The sequence below is a fragment of the Apus apus genome, chromosome 2 (genome assembly GCF_020740795.1).
Source record: "Apus apus isolate bApuApu2 chromosome 2, bApuApu2.pri.cur, whole genome shotgun sequence".
Lineage (NCBI taxonomy): Eukaryota > Metazoa > Chordata > Aves > Apodiformes > Apodidae > Apus > Apus apus.
In genome coordinates this window covers 107,678,331-107,696,650 of record NC_067283.1, presented here as the reverse complement: position 1 = coordinate 107,696,650, position 18,320 = coordinate 107,678,331, and the positions used below count along the sequence as shown (strand labels likewise).

The 18,320-nt window shown below is 39.6% G+C and overlaps 1 protein-coding gene across 7 annotated transcripts in view; it reads right to left on the bottom strand.

Moving 5' to 3' along the window:
- GREB1L (GREB1 like retinoic acid receptor coactivator) overlaps nt 1–18,320 on the bottom strand; it is a 144,006-nt gene that overhangs the window by 43,136 nt on the left and 82,550 nt on the right. For 6 of the 7 annotated variants that reach the window (XM_051609713.1, XM_051609714.1, XM_051609716.1 and 3 more), the window contains exons 5-10: nt 14,731–14,907; nt 11,510–11,686; nt 5,889–6,023; nt 3,959–4,096; nt 3,515–3,634; nt 1,694–1,831 (exon numbers count right to left, since the gene is read on the bottom strand). In XM_051609713.1, coding sequence (XP_051465673.1) covers nt 1,694–1,831; nt 3,515–3,634; nt 3,959–4,096; nt 5,889–6,023; nt 11,510–11,686; nt 14,731–14,907 — 885 coding nt within the window. Of the gene's footprint in view, nt 1–1,693; nt 1,832–3,514; nt 3,635–3,958; nt 4,097–5,888; nt 6,024–9,421; nt 9,545–11,509; nt 11,687–14,730; nt 14,908–18,320 lie in introns of all 7 variants that reach the window. The other variant, XM_051609719.1, reaches the window with a different exon arrangement.

Here is an 18,320-nt window from a genome sequence, read left to right as displayed (position 1 = left end):
CCCAGAAATTTGCAAAATATGCCACCTCCTGAAATCTTGCTCAATGTATTCCTTCCCAAACCTCTCCTTAACGTTATGTTGCAAAATACACTGCATCAGTGACTGTTCTGGTCATTAGAATTGCTTACAAAATAAAGGATATAGACCAGTGATCCTCTGCAGTTTTTTACAAGTGATCACATAGATTTTAAAAAAATAACAGTAACGGCATATCAGCAGGATAATAATTATTGTTATCCAACTACAAATGAGAATGTTATCTATTTAGGTCTTACCCTGACCTTTGAATAGATACTATAATGTACTGCAGAATACAGTGTACAAAAAAGAAAAATCAATGGAAGCAAAAGTGCATTGATCTTAACATTATAAAAGCAGCGTAAGTCACATTAGCATTGATTCAGCCACTGTGCTACTGAGGGATTGATTTAACCTTTTTTTGCCATGTTTCCATAAACAGCTCAAATAAACATCAACAACTAAACATGCTGTTCTGCTAGGTAAAGCACATGAACACAGGCTAACTCCTCTTTTCCTTGAGGATGTTCCCCGTTTCAAAAAAAAAACTTCAGCACAGATTTTGCCAAGCCCATCCACTTGGGTACATCTGGTTCTGTACTATTAATAGGACACTGTTTCTCAGGGCCACTAACGTTTAGCCTAACTGAGGACTTCACTGGCAACTCTCCAAGAGCCTAAGGGCTGCATTCAATTTGCACTTAAGCTGATGACTGTAGGCACCCTCATCTTTAATAAGTGTTTCTCTGAAAACCGTTAGAGCACCACGCTGGAGCTTTAGAACAGGCTTTCAGAAAAAAAAAAAACCTTAAACAAAACAGACCAGAAGAAATGTAACCCTATCCTTGATGGTTTTACCAGTACACAGTCCTGTTAATTCTCTGGGAATTGTGTGTATTAGGGTTGTCTGTGCAAGTGAGGACTTTAAGAACTTCTCCATTTCTTCAGGAATAATAAAGTATTCCATGGATTATACTCATAAGCACATTCTGTTACCACTGAAGCTATTTTACATAACTATCTGTATGATGCTGGACTGAAAAGAGATATTAAAGAGTCAAAAAAATCTCTCATCAAAATTTCAGCAGTACTAGCTGACCCATCTTTGTAACACTGTATGCCCAAGTAGCAGTGTCCCTCCAAGGGTTAACAATGTACTTCATGCAGCTAATGGATTTTAAAAGCCTGATCTTTTATCTCGGTGGCTTACAAGAAGCATGGACTACAAAAGACAAAAAGTTAGTATGATTCAATTCTGATGACTGATTCCAAATTGATTTTCTCATTCTCATGCAGAAACCTTGGGCTTCAAGGTTGGGACTGTAAGTGGTGCAGGAAATATTTGCTTGGTTTTTAAGTTCTTTACATGGGAAAGCTATTTTCATTACATGGAAATATTTCTGTTCTTGGATTTTACAAAAATTTTAGTTGTACAAAAATAATTTGGTGAGAGATTTTGTGTAAATTTGGCCTAGTCCTGACCTGCTTGCAAATCAGATTATCCAGAAATGGCCTAAATTCCAAATATAAATGTTGAGCAACTAAAGCAAACTATCCATGATAAACTGACTTCACATCATAGTGAATGATAGAACCAACAAAAAAAAAAAATCAAACCCCACTTTGTCCTAGGGCAGATGCATTTGTTCAAAACACAGAATTTGATCTGACTTACCTATCAGAATCACAGGTCGGACTCCCGAGTTATTCAGCAGGTTTTCAGGAACTATTACAGTCTCCCCTGCTGGGATGGGTTGAGGCTGTAAAATTCCAGTTAACATGGATTGAGGAACTGGGACTGACAAAAGAGGCTCTATAAAATAAAGAAAAGAGAAGTTTCCATTACTAAAAGGCTCATACTGTGATTTGGCCGTATGAACAAATAAAAAAAATTACTGCAGATCACTAACTGTAGTAAAATTCAAAAGGTCTCTGCATTTCCTGCTGTAGTTTTAAGTATTTAAATTAAGAGCCTATATCCTTCCATAGCCCCACCCCTAAAATAAAACTTTTCTGGCCACTGTATTGTTGGTGGGAATGAGAAAGGAAAACAAACATTTGAATATGCAGCTTCAAACAAAGCCAAGTACTAAGCCAAAAGGCCAAAGAGGCTACCTCTCAATACAAGAGAAGAGACTACTCTGACTTCTGACCTAGAATATACATAGATAAGAAAAACAAATGCAGGTCAAAAATCTCAAAGCTGTCCTTCGACAGTTGCTACAAGGATAAAAATTGGGCTTTTCTCATGAGAGAGTAAAAGCAGCTTTCACAAGTAAAAGGAAACAAACGGCAAGAATTTTGTAATCTGTAATCAGGTTTCAGCATGAGGTCTGCTTCAGAAGTTTCTCAGGCTTCATTTGGTGGTTTGTAACAGATTTTTCAGACAATGTCATTAACAGAAAAGCATCAAGGGCAGCGTGAATGAACGTGTATGTTTTAGCAGCAGAAATTGTTTATCTACTAGAAAAAAATACTACAAAAGACTCATGGAAAGTGGAGTTGATGTCATAGATTGGTGGAGACAAACTCAACAAAAAGGGAGATTGCCTTGTATCACTTATCTCCAGCAGGTCTCTGAAACTAGAAACCTACAAAAGCTGCAACTGATTTGAGGTGCTCAAGTAGGCAGGCCTGCACTACCACGTAGCCCTTCTTCATCTAATTAATATATCTGAAAATGAATTCCAAAATATCTCAAAACCAAGTCCTCCAAAGCAGAATTGAAAACACACTGTGAATGTTTACAAATGGCTTTTTTTTCCATTTTTAAAAATTCTCTCACTCTATAGGGACAGGAATAAGCCATTGTTTATTCCCCCTTACAAAGTACACTGAATCCCACAACTGAGAAGAGCTTAAACAGTGTACAGTTTTATTAAAAGTCATGTACAAAGAGGTACCAACATGGATATGAGTATTCACACGTGCTTGTAATTAATCCTATTCATATAATGATGCTATATATCCCTCCTACAGCTTTTCCAAGTACAAAAGACATTTAGTGTCACAAACTTTATGCTTAGAACTAAACACAACCTAGTGCACATCAGTGTCCTTTGCTAGGCCAAAATTATACAAAGCTGTTTTTCCTGTACAGGAACAGAGGGTGGTTTCTGTAGCATGCATTCAAGGTGAAGGCTAATGGAAATCCAGCTAATATGTTAATATATCCATGTCCCTGCACAATTTAGAAGGACTGAGTTACAGCTGGAGGACTTGGATAGCTTCAGATTTTATGAATCTTACTCACATCTTCATTTTCTCTCTCTTGCCCAACAGCTTCACTTTCACTGTGTATCATCTTAGATTCTGGCAACAAGTGCCAGGCAATCTTGTGTGTTTTTCTGGGGCATCTGTAAAACCATGGTGTCCTTAACTACTTCAACAAGCTCAGTTATGTTTTCTGTGCAACACCTCTGTGGAGCAGGAGGGTTACTCGTCTGGTTGAGTACAGTTTTTTTCAAATTACATATCTGTATTAATCAAGTCTTACCTGTTCTTGCTGAAGGCCGAATTGTAGGAACAGGTACCGCTAAACCAGGAGGAGGGACTGGAGACCCAGGAGACCATCCCCGGTGACGTTTCTTTGGTGGTCCAGAACTGGACATGGATGCTGAGGAGGAAAGTAAAAACCAGTTCTAAACACCATCCTCCCAAGTGGCCAGATTCCAGGCCACATTTCCATCACACTGGTGTTGAGCTGGTATCACACCACTCAGCGCAACAGGTTTAACCCTAGATTTACACAAAGCCAGACTGTGATATGAAAAATGTTGCCACCTGTGTTGAAATGTACAGCATTATGATAAACGGTCATGCCAAAAACCCAATGGCTCTGTAAAGACTGAGCTGCAGAAACAGCTATGATGGAAAGAAAAACAAAACCACGAATTTCAGGCTCAACAAAATAAAAGAACAAAGAGGATTTTTTTTTTACCTTGGTCTCCAGCTGCACAGCCAGGGCTTGGAGATGTCGAGTGAGGCACTGGCCGAGACACTGTAGAACTCAATACATTATTTCTTCCTCCATTAGTGTTTCCATTAGCAACATCAGTGGCACGCAGTGAAAGAGGAGCTGAGTATAATAAAATACAGAGTGTGTGGCTTGAGACAATCTTGAAAACAAACAAACAACATAATACAGCTGCATGCAGACACAAAAGAACAGGGCAAGATGCATGACTGGGAGAAACACACTCCAGGGAAAGCATGAAGTGTACTTGGCAGAGAATAATTTGGGCACAGGCTGCAAAATCCTAGCCTTGAAACAGGGTGTCCAGATTTCAGGGTAGGGAGGATAGGTGGAAGAAACCCGAAACATCCCCCCCAAAACAAAATAGAAAAATAGAAAATTACACACAAAAAAAATTACTTGGAAGTTTGTGATGCATTTTTTTAAACACTGACAATTAAAAAAAAAAATGCACACCATTAATTCAGTTCGTAAAGGAGACTGGGCAGGGAAGACAAGGCAGTTTATTGTAAAGTACACATGCTCTGAGCTTTACAAACTATGCTTAATTTTGTTACCTCTGCCTAAGATAATCCTTCAGTCCCAGCAAGCCTGACATCCTGGCAGGACCCACTACATCCAGATCACAAAACAAAACTACTACAACGGAGGATCACAAGAAGTTATCCTCATGCTCCAGAGCTGCTCTGTACTCTTTTTCAGAGCCGAATTTTTTGCAAGAAAAAATAAAAGGCATAAACTGCACAGAGCAGACATGGAGCCCAGTGGGGACTACAGTGCCACTGGCCACAACTGCCAGTCCCACAGGAATTTAGCTCCCAGGAACACATGCCAGGATCAACAGCAGGGGATGGTGCAGCAGCTTGCAGATGTCAGCTGCAACAGAGAAGAGTTTGAGGTGTGGCTACCGGCCTAAAACAATGCAACATGGAACTCTCCAGTAGCAGCCAGCCAAATTAATTCAGGAACAAGAGTCTTAGGTTGCCAATTAGCAAAATTTCAATAGCATCACTGGCCCATTGTAAGCTTCCCAGTTATATTCTGAGTCAACGACTTGGTATGGACAGATATGGTGAACATAGGTGAGTTACTGAAGTGGTTGAAATGGTAGGAAGTAATTTCAGTGCATGGTAAATTCTCTTTCTTACACAAATATGAAAGGGAAAGGGCATTTTACACAAAGAACTGTTAATGATTCATTAGATACAATATAACAATATTCTGTATATATAACAATATGTATTGTATAAAATAGCAGATATAATACATCATGTACAAAACATAATGCTAACGTGCATATATATAAACCAAACAAATGCATATTTCTTCTTATTCAAGCATGCTCCTTTAATAAGTGTGATAATATTTTTTTTCATTGCTTAAAGGACTAACCAGCTAAATTAATAAACAGTCAGAGTATCACAACAGAATACTAATGAGGGATTCAGATGACACAGCTGAAGGTTCTAATTTCTGAAATAAGAAGTAATTAAAATAGTACAGACACTAAAACTCCTTTAAATAAGACTAAACACCGTTAAAGGCATCTGGTGGAAATATATACCCATTACACACAGCTCTCAGTTACTTAGGCAAGAATCAGTGTCATATGAAGAGGTGACTTTTATGCTCTCCTAGGTATCTTAAAAAATGCAAAGAGGGATATGACATGCACTTTTACCAGAAAGTCAAATCTGAATGTGTTGCTTAGTTTGGGGAAAATAATGGCCATGGAAATTTCTTGTGCAGAGGACTGCAAGAGTATGAGACTTTTGGAGAATGCTAGTGAATGTTTTCTTTTCTTTCTTCCACCCAAAAGATGACTCCATTACTTCTTGGCTGTTAGGCTGATAAATCCCTTGGCTCTCAGCTGTCCTGGAAAGCAAAGCCATACCTGCAGCAAATGTCTTTCCTACGAGCTGTACTGACAGAGCCAGAGGTTTCACAATGTTCTTGCTCCGGGATGGGTCTTGAGTTCCACTTAAATTAACAGCAGAAGATGATTTTGCTGGACTGAATACTGAAGAATCTAAGAAAACAAGTTGTTTAATTAAATACTGACTAAAAACTGTATATATGTATATGCATATGTAATTTGTATTCTATACACATGAACAGTCATACACATCTATCTAAACACATCTCTGCATATAATGCAAATTCCTTTTACACTCCCAAAACATCATAATGTATCAGTATCTTGTAGGAGTAGTAACAAACATTTAACTGGGTATTTCTATCAAATTTCATAATCTACTGATTGATCTCTTTTACAGTGTTGTGTATTCACACACACTGTAGAAAGGTCTATCTCCCTGCTCCTCAGCATACCGCTCTGGGATAGGCAAGTAAACACAACCATCCCATGTTACAGATGAGAAAACTAAGACAAAGAGCTAACTTGAGTTGCCCCCAGCAAGCACAGGGAATTAGCACTGAAACTGTTACAACCTTGAGATTTTCAAGAACAAGTTATTGAACCTCTGTGATACACAGCTGAGCTTGACTTAGGGCAGAAAAAAAATCAAGTATGTAACCTCTTTAAAGTAGTACTGTCTATAAGGCTATGAAAAGTGTATGTGCACTTATAAGCCTGGGTGAGAAATGAAGGGTATCTGAGCCCAAACTCCTTGCATGAATTACCAAGCAGCTACTCCTTAGAGCACTTTACCAAGGCTGAAAAATATTAGGCCTATTAGCCCTAGATGGATAAACTGAAGGAAAAAAATTATAATACTTGCACAGTATAAAATTGTAAACCAGAACTGATTCCAAGCCCCTCAGCATGCAGGCCCTATTTTAACATCAGACATTTAAGATCTGCAGATTACTTCAGGAAAAACTGGACATTGGGATGCTGATACACTGAAAAATCCAAATTCTTAAAACCAAGATGAAAGAATATTAACTCAGTGTCTGTCCAGAAAGTAATCTGGAGCAAGTAGGCTACGTTCACCTACAGATGTCCTAGTAAAACAGCCAGGGAAAGAAAACAGAAGGCAAAGACCAACTCGATCTGCCAAATGCATTCACCCTCAGGCCACACACCATTTGGCAAAGGAGGGTGGAGAAGAGAGTCTGCTTTGCCCAGACATAGTAAATGAGATGGGGAACGAACACAGAAGCCTCTGCTACTGCCGCTCCACCGGCAAACCTTGTCCATGTTTAACAGGAGATCTGCTGAATGGCTAACAAAATAGACCAGACCAGGGGCTTTGAAAGAAAATGCTGGTCTCTCATTAAATATGAAGTAGCAAATACGTAGGGTTAAAGCCTTCCTCAAAGTAAACAGTCCAGAACTTTGTTTTTTCTTTCTCAGTGGTTTGAATATACTTTCTTGAAATTTTGTCTGTGAATACAGATGTGGCTGTTATATGTTTAAATATCACACCAGGACCTAAGCAGAACTTTTGGTACTACCAGTAGTTAAAATTGTTCATCTTTCTATTGTAAAACCCTGTTTCTAGATGCTTAGCACTCCTTTAAGACCTGAATTGAAGTTTTCCCTCTTCTGTGTCTGCCTAAAACTGGATTTGTTATTCTGTTCATGGTTTCAGCCAGTTGCCTCTCCTCTGCCATGGAACTGCTGCTTCCTGACTTGCAGTTTTGAAAGGAGGACCCAACACTTGAATGCTGTGTCATGGCCACACCATACTGTCACCTTTAACTATGGTATTTCAAAATTCTCTTGTGCTCTATTCTCCATCACGGAATTACCATTTCAATGCAGTGCTCTGAGTGTGCCCACAACTGTCTACCTACAGATTTCTTCTAGAACTTGGGAGTATGAACAGCTCACTTCCAAGGCCAGAAAACAGAATTGCTTATACAACATTAAATGGGTACGAGTTGACAATAAACTCAAAACGATGGCAGAAACTTGATAATAAGTACTCCTGTTTTAAAACAACTGAGACTTGAACTCAAAGTACAGCTATGCAGACCCTAGGAGGAAAAAGTCAGACCCCCATCATAGGCAATACATGCCAGAATTCACGCCACCAAAAAAAGGTGCCCCCCCCCCAGATTCTCCCAGTCACAGGGAATTCATATGTATGCATGTGACATTATCTTCACTAGAAGATAACAGCAGAAGGAGATTAAAAGGTTTTGACAACCGTGACCTAAGAGTACAAACAGTAACACATAGAAACACCAAGCAGACTGAAAAACACAGTGAGTGATAAAGAGAAAGCAGTATATAAAAGGTGTACCCATTAACTTGGCAGATACAATAGCAGACAAAGCTGCGTAAATATTGGATCACTTCTTGTTACAAATAAACAGATTTTCCTGTAGCTGCACAGTTCTCATGCCAGGATCTGGAAGCCAAGGGACCATGCAGTGAAATGCAGATTTTTAAAACATCACTCTGATTTAGTTTTCGCCAAAGCCTAAAGCATACAGCTTCCTTAACAGAGAGGGGTGACCACCTGGGGAAAGTGTCTCTGAACATACTGATCAGTGATTACAATTTCATAAGAATGCCTATGTTCAGCTTTTGTTTGTTATTCCTTTCTAACCTACTTTCTAAGTGGAAGAAGGATTTTACCAATCTTGGCTTTTCCTCTGCATTTCATACTCCTCTGGAGAAATACACGTTCTGGTACCTCTTATCAACCAATTACAACAATGAAGAGAGAGTTTTCTCCTGTTTTTAATTTTTTTTTTTTAATAGCACAAATAGACACAAAAACATGTAACAGTGCAGATGAAGCTGCAATAAAGCAATGAGAAGCAAAGCTCAAAGAAAAGCAACCTGGCTATTTGCAATTAAAGAATAAAATTTTAAGATACTGCTTATTTGTCAGCCAATGTCCACTCGATTTTTAAAGTTTCTCCTTGTTTAAGTATGTCACTAATAGCTTTCCAGATGTTAAAGAAGAGTTCAGGAAGACCCCCCTGCTGAGTCTTGAGTTATGAGGTGCATGCTAACTCACATAACACAAAACCACCACATGTGTATGGGGAAATTGCTATTCTGAGTACACCCTTGTGTGAAATAAATTTTAAATAAATAAGCAAGGAAATATATAAAAGCTGCCCCCCTAACCCCAAAAGGAGATCATGTTCCTTTTCAAGACAAATAACCTAGTCTATATGCTGAGGAAACATCTCCCTGTAAATCTGTAGTCGAAGTTTTTTGAGATCCACAAAAAAGAAATTAAACAAACACAGAATCAAATAAAGGAATCAAAAGATTTTTTGGTACTTTTTAATCGACTGTTCTTATGAGGACTAAGCTAACCTTCAGCCTCACCTGGGTCTTAATCTTTCACAAAGCCAATTTTGCAAGGCATCCTCCTCATTGCAGTCCATACACGGCTTGAGGTAATTACCCAGTTGTTCACAGCATCCCTGAACCAACAATAGCTGAGGTAACTTACCACCCCCAATGGTTATCTTTATAGCACTTTCAGCTCCTACCTGTCTGAGTGAACCCTGATTTGTATCCATTAGCTGATCCACCCTCTGGGGTCGTGGACGGTGACACCGAAGAATTTGGTTTAGCAGAGAGGCTAGCAGCAGATGATTGCCTGCTTCTACATTCTGCAAATGAAGCAGCTACAGTACATATTAACAAGGCCTGCCTGCCAGTAGCGACAGTTCAGCAATACGGTGGCGAAAGGTGACAAAATGTTACAAGCATACACACAGCACGGACAACAAACAGCAGCAAACGGCAGCATCCAAGGGAAACTCGGGCTCTCCGAGCTTAGTCAACTTTGTCATCTAATTAAGAAAACCTCCCTGGGGTCCACTCAGAGGGCCAGGCAAATACAGACCAGATGCTGCAAAATGGCAAGAGCCCTCAGATGGCAGCTTCCAGGAGATCTGACGGCACTGGACATACCCCAGGAAACACTCAGCAACTCCTGTGGCACAACCTTTATACAAACCGTCACTTCTGGCCCTTTAAAAGGAGAAATTTTGCTAAAACCCAGACTCTTAGTATGCCTTCAGGGTCTGTTTGGATGAAAACTAAGCTGAGGGAGGAGAAAGTGACCTTAGAAATCACACATTAATCCATTTTTTAAACTGAGATCTGATCAGTTTTTGTTTGAAAAGAATGGGGTGTTTTCTTCTAATTAGACCTTTAATGTATGTAAAGAGTGAAGGGTTACCAGACCAATGGCTTCAATAAGGGGACAGGGCCCATCATGCCCATAAGGCTGATTCTTGGTCGATTTTCTAAACTTCTATGGGTGCTCAAAACACTTGCATTCAGTCTATAACCAAAAGTGACCCCAGTATCTGCCTCTTCCACATCTTCACATTTGTGACCAGAAGAAGGTTTTAAATAGTTTTTCAGGTGCATGACCCCTTACAGCATTTACCAGGACATATACCAACCCCAACTGCATAAGTGTTGGTGAGGGGTTTCAGAAAAAAACCTTCCAAAATTAAAATAAGGTTTCCCTTTTCTGTTTTTGGAACTTCAAAAGGAGACTACTACGTTACATCTATCTGTAGATTCTGTGGAAAATGCAGCTGAAAAACACACCCACTCTGAAGCAGTAGTTACTTTTACTTGGAACTGAGAAAAGCAGCTGAAACCAGGATCCCTTTGAACCACAAACTGATACAGTACTATAATCACTCATACAGCTCAGTGATAACCATCTCTCTCTGGTGTCATGCTGCCATTCACATAAGGATGCGAGTCTTCAGATGCATGTCAGTTCTCCTGTGGAGCTTCTCCTCTCCTCACATCATCCTCTTTGGAACAACAGGCACCAGCTTGAGCTCTGTCGTTACTGAGTGAGACCACAGCTGATGAAGACAGGCAGTCTGCATATGCACCAATTTGGTAGACAGCAAGCAGGCAAATAATTCTCAAGGATCCTTGAGTCTTTGTATGGCTCTAGTTCCAAAAAACTGCATCCTCTAATAACAGCTCCATGGCTACCTTGCCTTGGGATCACAAATGTCATCTCTAGCATGTAACAATATTGCACAGGCTGCTGTGGTAGAGGGTAAACCTAAGTGTAAAACACACTGTAAATGGAAAGAGTATGCAAGATTTCTCCTCTTTTCCTGAGATCGGTGACCTGAACTTTCTTAATCTTATGGCATGCCAGCTATCCTCAGGCATTAGACATTGAATTGCACCTGCAAAGATGAGTATCAGTGGAAAGCCATCGGTGGAGCCCTGGCTACAAGTCATCTTGCTTCAGGCACAGAAAAGAATCAGCAGAGTAAGCAACCTCATTTCTACTACCAAGATGACTGCACATCCTGAAGAAGGGCAGATTTAGGGCTCCCATTGAAGGTATGGGGAGACAGAGGAAGACAATTTATGATTGCATGGTTACTATTAAGACTTAAATAAACCTCTTTGGCAAAATCCAGACTTCAGTGAAATCAGTGGGAATTTTTCCTTCAAGTAGTAAAGAAAGTAATTTCTTATAGTTCCTTTTGAATGCATACATTTTCAACAGCAACTTATAATTTTTCATTCACCATCACACTAATATTATTAAAAACGTCTAGGTGACTGGGCACCTTTATTACCTTTCCAGCAAATAAGGGGTCCCTTTGACAGTACACCTTGGGAGCTTCTTACTAGGTAGTACTTTAAGTGCTTCTGCTTCTTTGGCTGAGTGGTTAATTTTAGGTTGATATGATTGGAAAACTCTGTGAAGTACCGAAATCCTCTTTCTCCACAGCCTATACAATTCCCAGAAAATCCTGGAAGAATGAAGCAGAAGATATACATACAGATTAATGAATTGTGCTACCTCCTAGGAACAAGGCCATTTTAACCTACCTGTACATCCAGATCAGAGTGACTGGACAGACAGAAGGCTTCAGCAGATGCCCTGCTCCACACGTGTCAGGCAGCAGCCAAACACAAGCAGAGTTTAGTCTTAGCTTTTCTGAAACTCTTCCATCTTTCTAAGTCATATTAACTTATGCAAAATCCTACCACCAATTTTCCACTCCACACAGTGCAGAGAGAGTAGTAAGTACTCTGCAGGTGAAGAGCTATGATGCCAGGCTAGGGAAGTCCCATAAGGAAAAAAAAATATCCATTTTTTCTACATTAAAAAAAACCATGGGTTTCAAGCTGCACATATCTCTGTCAAAACAAACGGTTAAATCCATAGTGGCCCCTGCAACTTCTTGTGACTAAAATTAACCTTCAAACCTACTACATTTTCTCTGAGACTCCTTATACAAATACAAAGCATTTTCCAAGTAAGCTGGACCTTACAGCTCACTAAAGTCTTAAAAGCAAACATTTGATGCCAAGATTTTAACGGGAAAAGTCAGGAGTGCTTCAGAATTTTTTTAAAAATCTATAACCTCTCATGAAAGCAACAGATTTAGGAACATAGGTGAGGGACTGCTCTTCTGCAATATTTTCAACTTGGTTTCACAGAAAATAGAGACATTTTGAGTTGGGGTCTGGAGGACAGGCTTCAGGCTGAGGATTAGAAGCACCCTTGATTTCCAGTGCCATTGACAACTATATTAATGGGAATATTGCATATAGATGGCACTAGTCTAACATCTCCCAGAACAAAGCACAAGGCATGTTCTGAAATAGGTCTGCCTTAAAATCCTTGTTGTTTGAATAAGCCCTCTATTATCTAATGCTGAACAGTTAAACTTGCTACTCCAGTCATCTGTGAATTGCACTCAAATCTTAATGAAGAAATATTCTCTATTCTTTCTAGAACATCAACAATGATTTATGATAGTGCTGGGCAGATTAATACCTAGTAGAAATGTTGTGGGTTTGTTGTATTGCTTTTTTTCTATTTACTAATTGGTTCAAGATCTGTAACAGAACCAATTTTTCATCCTCACTGCTGTCCTTATTTTTCACAAAGCAAAGAACCTTGGAGAACACTGGCTCTTATACTCTGCTGCCAGCCAAATTCATAGTTTTATGAAAAAGATACTCAGTCTTCTTGACAATATGCCTTTTTCCATAAAACTCTTATTAATTAGGCCATTGTCTTTAGCCTTCCCGTGCCTCATTATCATCTTATACCATCATGTGCTGAGAATACCAAGAACTAGATTTCTTCATCCTGTGTCTCCTGGGACCGAATCATCCTTCCCTCCTTTCTCATGAAGACAGGCTGAGAGTTGGGACTGTTCAGCCTGGAGAAGAGAAAGCTCCAGAGAGACCTCATAGCACCTTCCAGTACCTGAAGGACCTACAGGAAAGCTGGGGAGGGACTTTTTACAAGGGCTTGTAAAAGGATGATGGGTAACATTTTTAAGCTGAAAGAGGGTAGATTTAGGTTAGACATTAGGAAGAGAGTCTATCCTGTAAGGGTGGTGAGGCACTGGAACAGGTTGCCCAGGGAAGTTATGGATGCCCAATCCCTGGAAGTGTTCAAGGCCAGACTGGATGGGACTTTGAGCAACCTAGTTTGGTGAGAGGTGACCTCTAAGGTCCCTTCCAACCCAAACCATTCTGTGATTTTATGATTCTCCCTTGCGACCCAGAGAAACTACAGGCCTAGAGGCATTTAAATACATAACATCAGCAATGCCAGAGCAGAGTCATGAATCACTAGGCTTATTATCAAATGACATCAGAGATGATAGATGGGTACAGAGTTGGGGTGCGGGAGAGAAAGGCTTACCAACAAGACAAGTAGTACCACATTTAATCAGACTAAATACCATCTGTCTGTCTATCAGATATTTTTAATTGAACAGCTCTTGACACTCTCCCTGTTCAATGGGGGAGCAGCTCCTCTGAGGATGGTAGTATACTCCAGAGTACCCCACTGTCCCATGTCTCCAGTTGTACCCAGCAAGGGCACATCACAACTCCCAATCTAACTCAGCCCTGTGGGATTTTTACCTAAGGTTCAAAAATTTACAGTGTGTAGTGGCATATTAAATGGGTCTAAGGGATAAATAACATTATAACACAAAAGTACAAAAGTAGGTGGTTTTGATAGTTATGCAAAAGACTGCTGGTCTGGACTAGAATTTGAGCAGTGTGGTTAAGTCAGTATTTATGCTTTATTGTAATTTCTTCCATGTTGAAAGGCCTTTCTGAATATCTTCTAGGCAGCACAATGACTAGAGGGAGAAATGAGAGAGTAAATTCAGGCTAAAGGAGACAAAACACATTAAATTAGTTTTACTAGCCTGTTAAAATGTGTAAAAGTTGTGACCCAGGCAGGAAATCTAGGTGCACATACGCCCATCTTCAATCGCAAGAAGCATTCTTGGATTAAAATGTAAAGCTCATAAATGTAACCAATTATGACATAAATGCTTTTTTTTTTCCCCCTATGTATTAGATTTTGAGAAGCAAACTGCCCTCAGAGCTCCTATTGCAAACAATGTGTCTGGTGGAGCCAAGGGCAGACTCGGTCCCTTAATCCACAGAAAAATAGATAGCTCATCTTCTACAGTTGTATGAGCATATTTCTTCATAAATTAAAATCCTGTAAGCATCGGTAGAGATAAATAGTTTGTGGATAGTCCACATATAAAATGCCAGGGCTGCAATTGACTTCTGCCCACACAGAAATCACCAAGCTTTGATTGTGGTTAATTGCAGAATCAGGGACTTTTTTTCAAAATGGGCTCTTAAGGCAGGTTCAGCTACAGATTTGAATTTAATTAAAACAAGCCTCTCCTTCAACATATTTCTGATAGAAGGTCATTAGCTGAAATGACTTCAGGTAATTTTGAACTGACCTTTTTCTCTGAATTATTATGACACAAAGAAAAGTAAAAAAAAAATCTCTTACCTAAAAGTGCATTTTTTCCTTGATCATCTGGCAAAAACCGCCTGTCAACAGCGCAGACTAGAATGTGCTCAGGAAGGTTGGGAGATTTGGCTCCTACTAACAGGAAGCCTGCTGGGATATCAATTTGCTCCATGCACAGAGATACTAACCGTAAATCCTTGCCTGCTTGACAAAAACCTAAAAAAAACCACAAAACAAAACAAATGATACATCTTCAAAAGATTTTGTTTAATCTTCTTTTTATCAGTTACAAAAGCAAATGGGGGTTCAGAACCTGATGCTGTAACTGAGGGTTTTAATATGCCCTTTTTAAGAGAAACAGAGGAAATGGAGATAGCATCTCATCAGATCCACTAGCTCTGGGTTTCAGAGACAACAGATAAACATGATTTTAAAGAGATCCTGAACACATTCAGGCAGAGACCCGAGTCTCTAAAATTAGACATAAAATGGCATAGAAACTCAATTTTTAAAAAACGTTCAAAATAAGAAGGAAATTTTGTGATTTTGCTACAGAAAAGAGCTCTTAGAACATGCCAAATAATGCTTTTTCTTTGCCAAATTTCAGTTTAGAGTCTTTTCAAGAGAACCAGTTTTGTCTCTACTGCTTGTAACAGGCTGGCATTGGTACACAAGCAACACTAAATCATACACAGGAATGATAAAATTGTTGACTGAAGTTTAGTACTGACTACTAAAGGAAAATTATTTTAAAATCTAATTTTCAACTTGTCTATGCATTTTAGGAATTCCAGCAAATATAAGATTAATTCACTGGTTTTAGAGATGAACACCATGTTTTCTCTAAGTCTGCAATTTAGTTTCTTGAAGTCTCAATAGACTTCCAGTCTCCAATTACGTTTTTTCCCACCCAAGGCCACGTACCTACACAAAATAAGAACGTAACATTGTTTCTTGTGCAACCGGTCAATATACAGCCACAACCAGTGGCAGAAGTGGACAAAAGAGGAGACTGGAGTGAGCTTCCTCTGTTCCACACGCTGCAGTGAGCAGGTGGCAGGCTGAGACACAAAACAAGCACAGCAGGGCAGTCCAGAGCTGTGGCTGGGCACCTCAACGGGGCCCTTGGAACTCAGGACTCAAGGTGAGTTGGGCAGCCTTGCACCAAAGCAGCTACAGTGGGGATTTTTGAAAGGTTGGATGAAACAGCTTAGAGCAACTACAGGACCTGTGGAGGTCCCGCTGGTGCACCCTGTTGTTCAAACCAAAGCCAACTTCAAAGTTAAATTATTTTGACTAAGTAAATTAACAACATTCAAAGACTCTTCCATTAGCTTCAGCACTGGTCTTACAGGGATCAAAATCACCCATCACTTTCCTGCGCAGCTTTATCATATTATTTGTACTGAGTAAATCTACTTTCAAGCTAGGAAACGACAGGTGTGAGAGAAAGCAACAGGCATGTGGCTTCTCCCACAGGAAAGGAAATTATCACACCAGGCCTTCTGCTTTCCCCAAGGCAGAAGTCAATGAAAGCACCACCAGATTTTATGAAGAACAAAAGTCTTACATTGTGTTCCCCTGGAATTCTCACCTCTCCAGCTGCAAGATCAGTGCTACAGTCTGGTCTCACACCTCTCCCAGCAGCAACTGGCAGAAACCCCCCTACCAATTTCAGGATGTCCAAAGACATCACACATTCATTCACTGACCACCTCTCTTTCTCTACAACCATAGAAATACCACAATACGGACAAGACACGCATGGATCTGCATAAATCAGTCTTTCAAAATAAAGACAATTTTAAAAATAACATGTCCTGTTTTAATATTGTTCAAAACAAACCTATGAAACTCAATTTGAAATTGGTGTCTACGTAAGGTTCAGCTAGTGCTGTATACTACCTACGTTTAATTTAAAATATTATATAAGTAGTCCATAGCTATTACAGAAATTGTAAGGAAAAATCAAATCACTGGTGAAGAGAGAGTGATTAAGCATCTGGGAACATGATGTGATCACACCTTAACCAAGTGTCACTTCAATCACTATTAATATCTGTCTCTGCACTCTTACCCACTGTGCTAAAACCCCTACTTTAAAGCTTCAGCAAAGATGGTGAAAGCTAATGTTGTTTTTTGCTTTTATCTGAAAATTGTACCAGGCAAAGGGCATGAGAGGAGTGGAATGCACAGAGTCAGCTAGTATGAACTTCCTGGCAAGCAGCAGCTTGCTGAAAACAGGGCCTGATACGGGTTCAGTCTTGTGCCTACACCCACGGTATCTGCTGAACCAGTTCTTGGCTGAATAGTTTCTTCAGTCATTCAGCCACCTCTGTACCAGCAGCAACTCATTTGAGCTGAAAGCTAGCTTGGACTCGCCCCTCACTCATGCATTCTTCCAGTCAAGGAAGTAAAACGAACTGCCTGAAGTTTTTATTTATAAATCAATGGATTATAACAATAACTTACCAATAAGAAGCTACATATGGTTTAGGGGAAAAGCGCTAAAACTGCATGCTTAAAGCAAATCTATTCTTTTCTGATTAGATGTGATTTTAGTTTAGTATTTTAAACTCTTTTAAGGTGTATTCCATATTGATCCTAATCAAATGGAAGGCTAAGTACCAGGCTAAGTATTATCTAGACTTTTCATTGTATTTTAGGAAGAAACAGTTGCAGAAAGATCTACAAACAAAACTCCCTTAAAATCAAAATAGAATTTGCATATTTAGATGTTTTCCCCATTTAGGTACTATGTCCAGAACTGTCAAAGCTAGTCTAAAGTTTTGAAGCATTTGGTGAAATCTGAGTAGCTGACATGCTTAGAAAATACCACTCTACATCTTGATTTAAAATAGAAAAATTACCCATTGATGACAATGTGGGCAAACAGGAAATGTGTAGATAAGGATTATGAAATAGCAAATGCTGTCAGATTTCAAGACAGATTTAAACCTGTGCTTTTACACAATTACTCTTTAGCCTGTCTCTACCTAAAAATTTCAGGAAATGCCCAGAAGCACAAACACTGACTAAAAAGAGGCTTTTGAATGGATTGTTGCCAAGAGCAATAGAATTTTGGTTCCAGTGTTCTTAACAGTTCTATTTCACTGCATACTTGCTTTCAGAAGGAGCACACGACATTAAGAGGGCTGAATATGGTATGAGAAACTCTCTGGATATTTGAGGGTTTTGATGACCCAGTGAGGCCAACCAATGTTCCAGCACTCTACCACACCTGAGATGGAAACCAAGACTCTTCTATCATCCACTTTGGAGAAAAACAACTTCAGCTACACTTTGAGCAGCTGGACACCATCATTCTGCCTGAGTCCCCAAGGGAGAAGGTGTAAGGAAACACTAAGAAACCCATCAAAAGTTCTTAACACGTTTATAAGCATTACTTGGTAACACCTTAGCAGTACCCATTCAAACAAACTGATGTATCTCAGTCTGCTATCACAGGCAACAGCAGCCTTTTACCTGAGAGACTGTTGATCTGAATATATTTTATACTTCTCACTATCTAGGGTATGTAGGGCTGTAGTGCAGAAATGCTGCAACCTGCCTAATCTGCAAATATTACCTAAGACTGAGCCCCTGTATCACCTCTTACTCCACCCAAA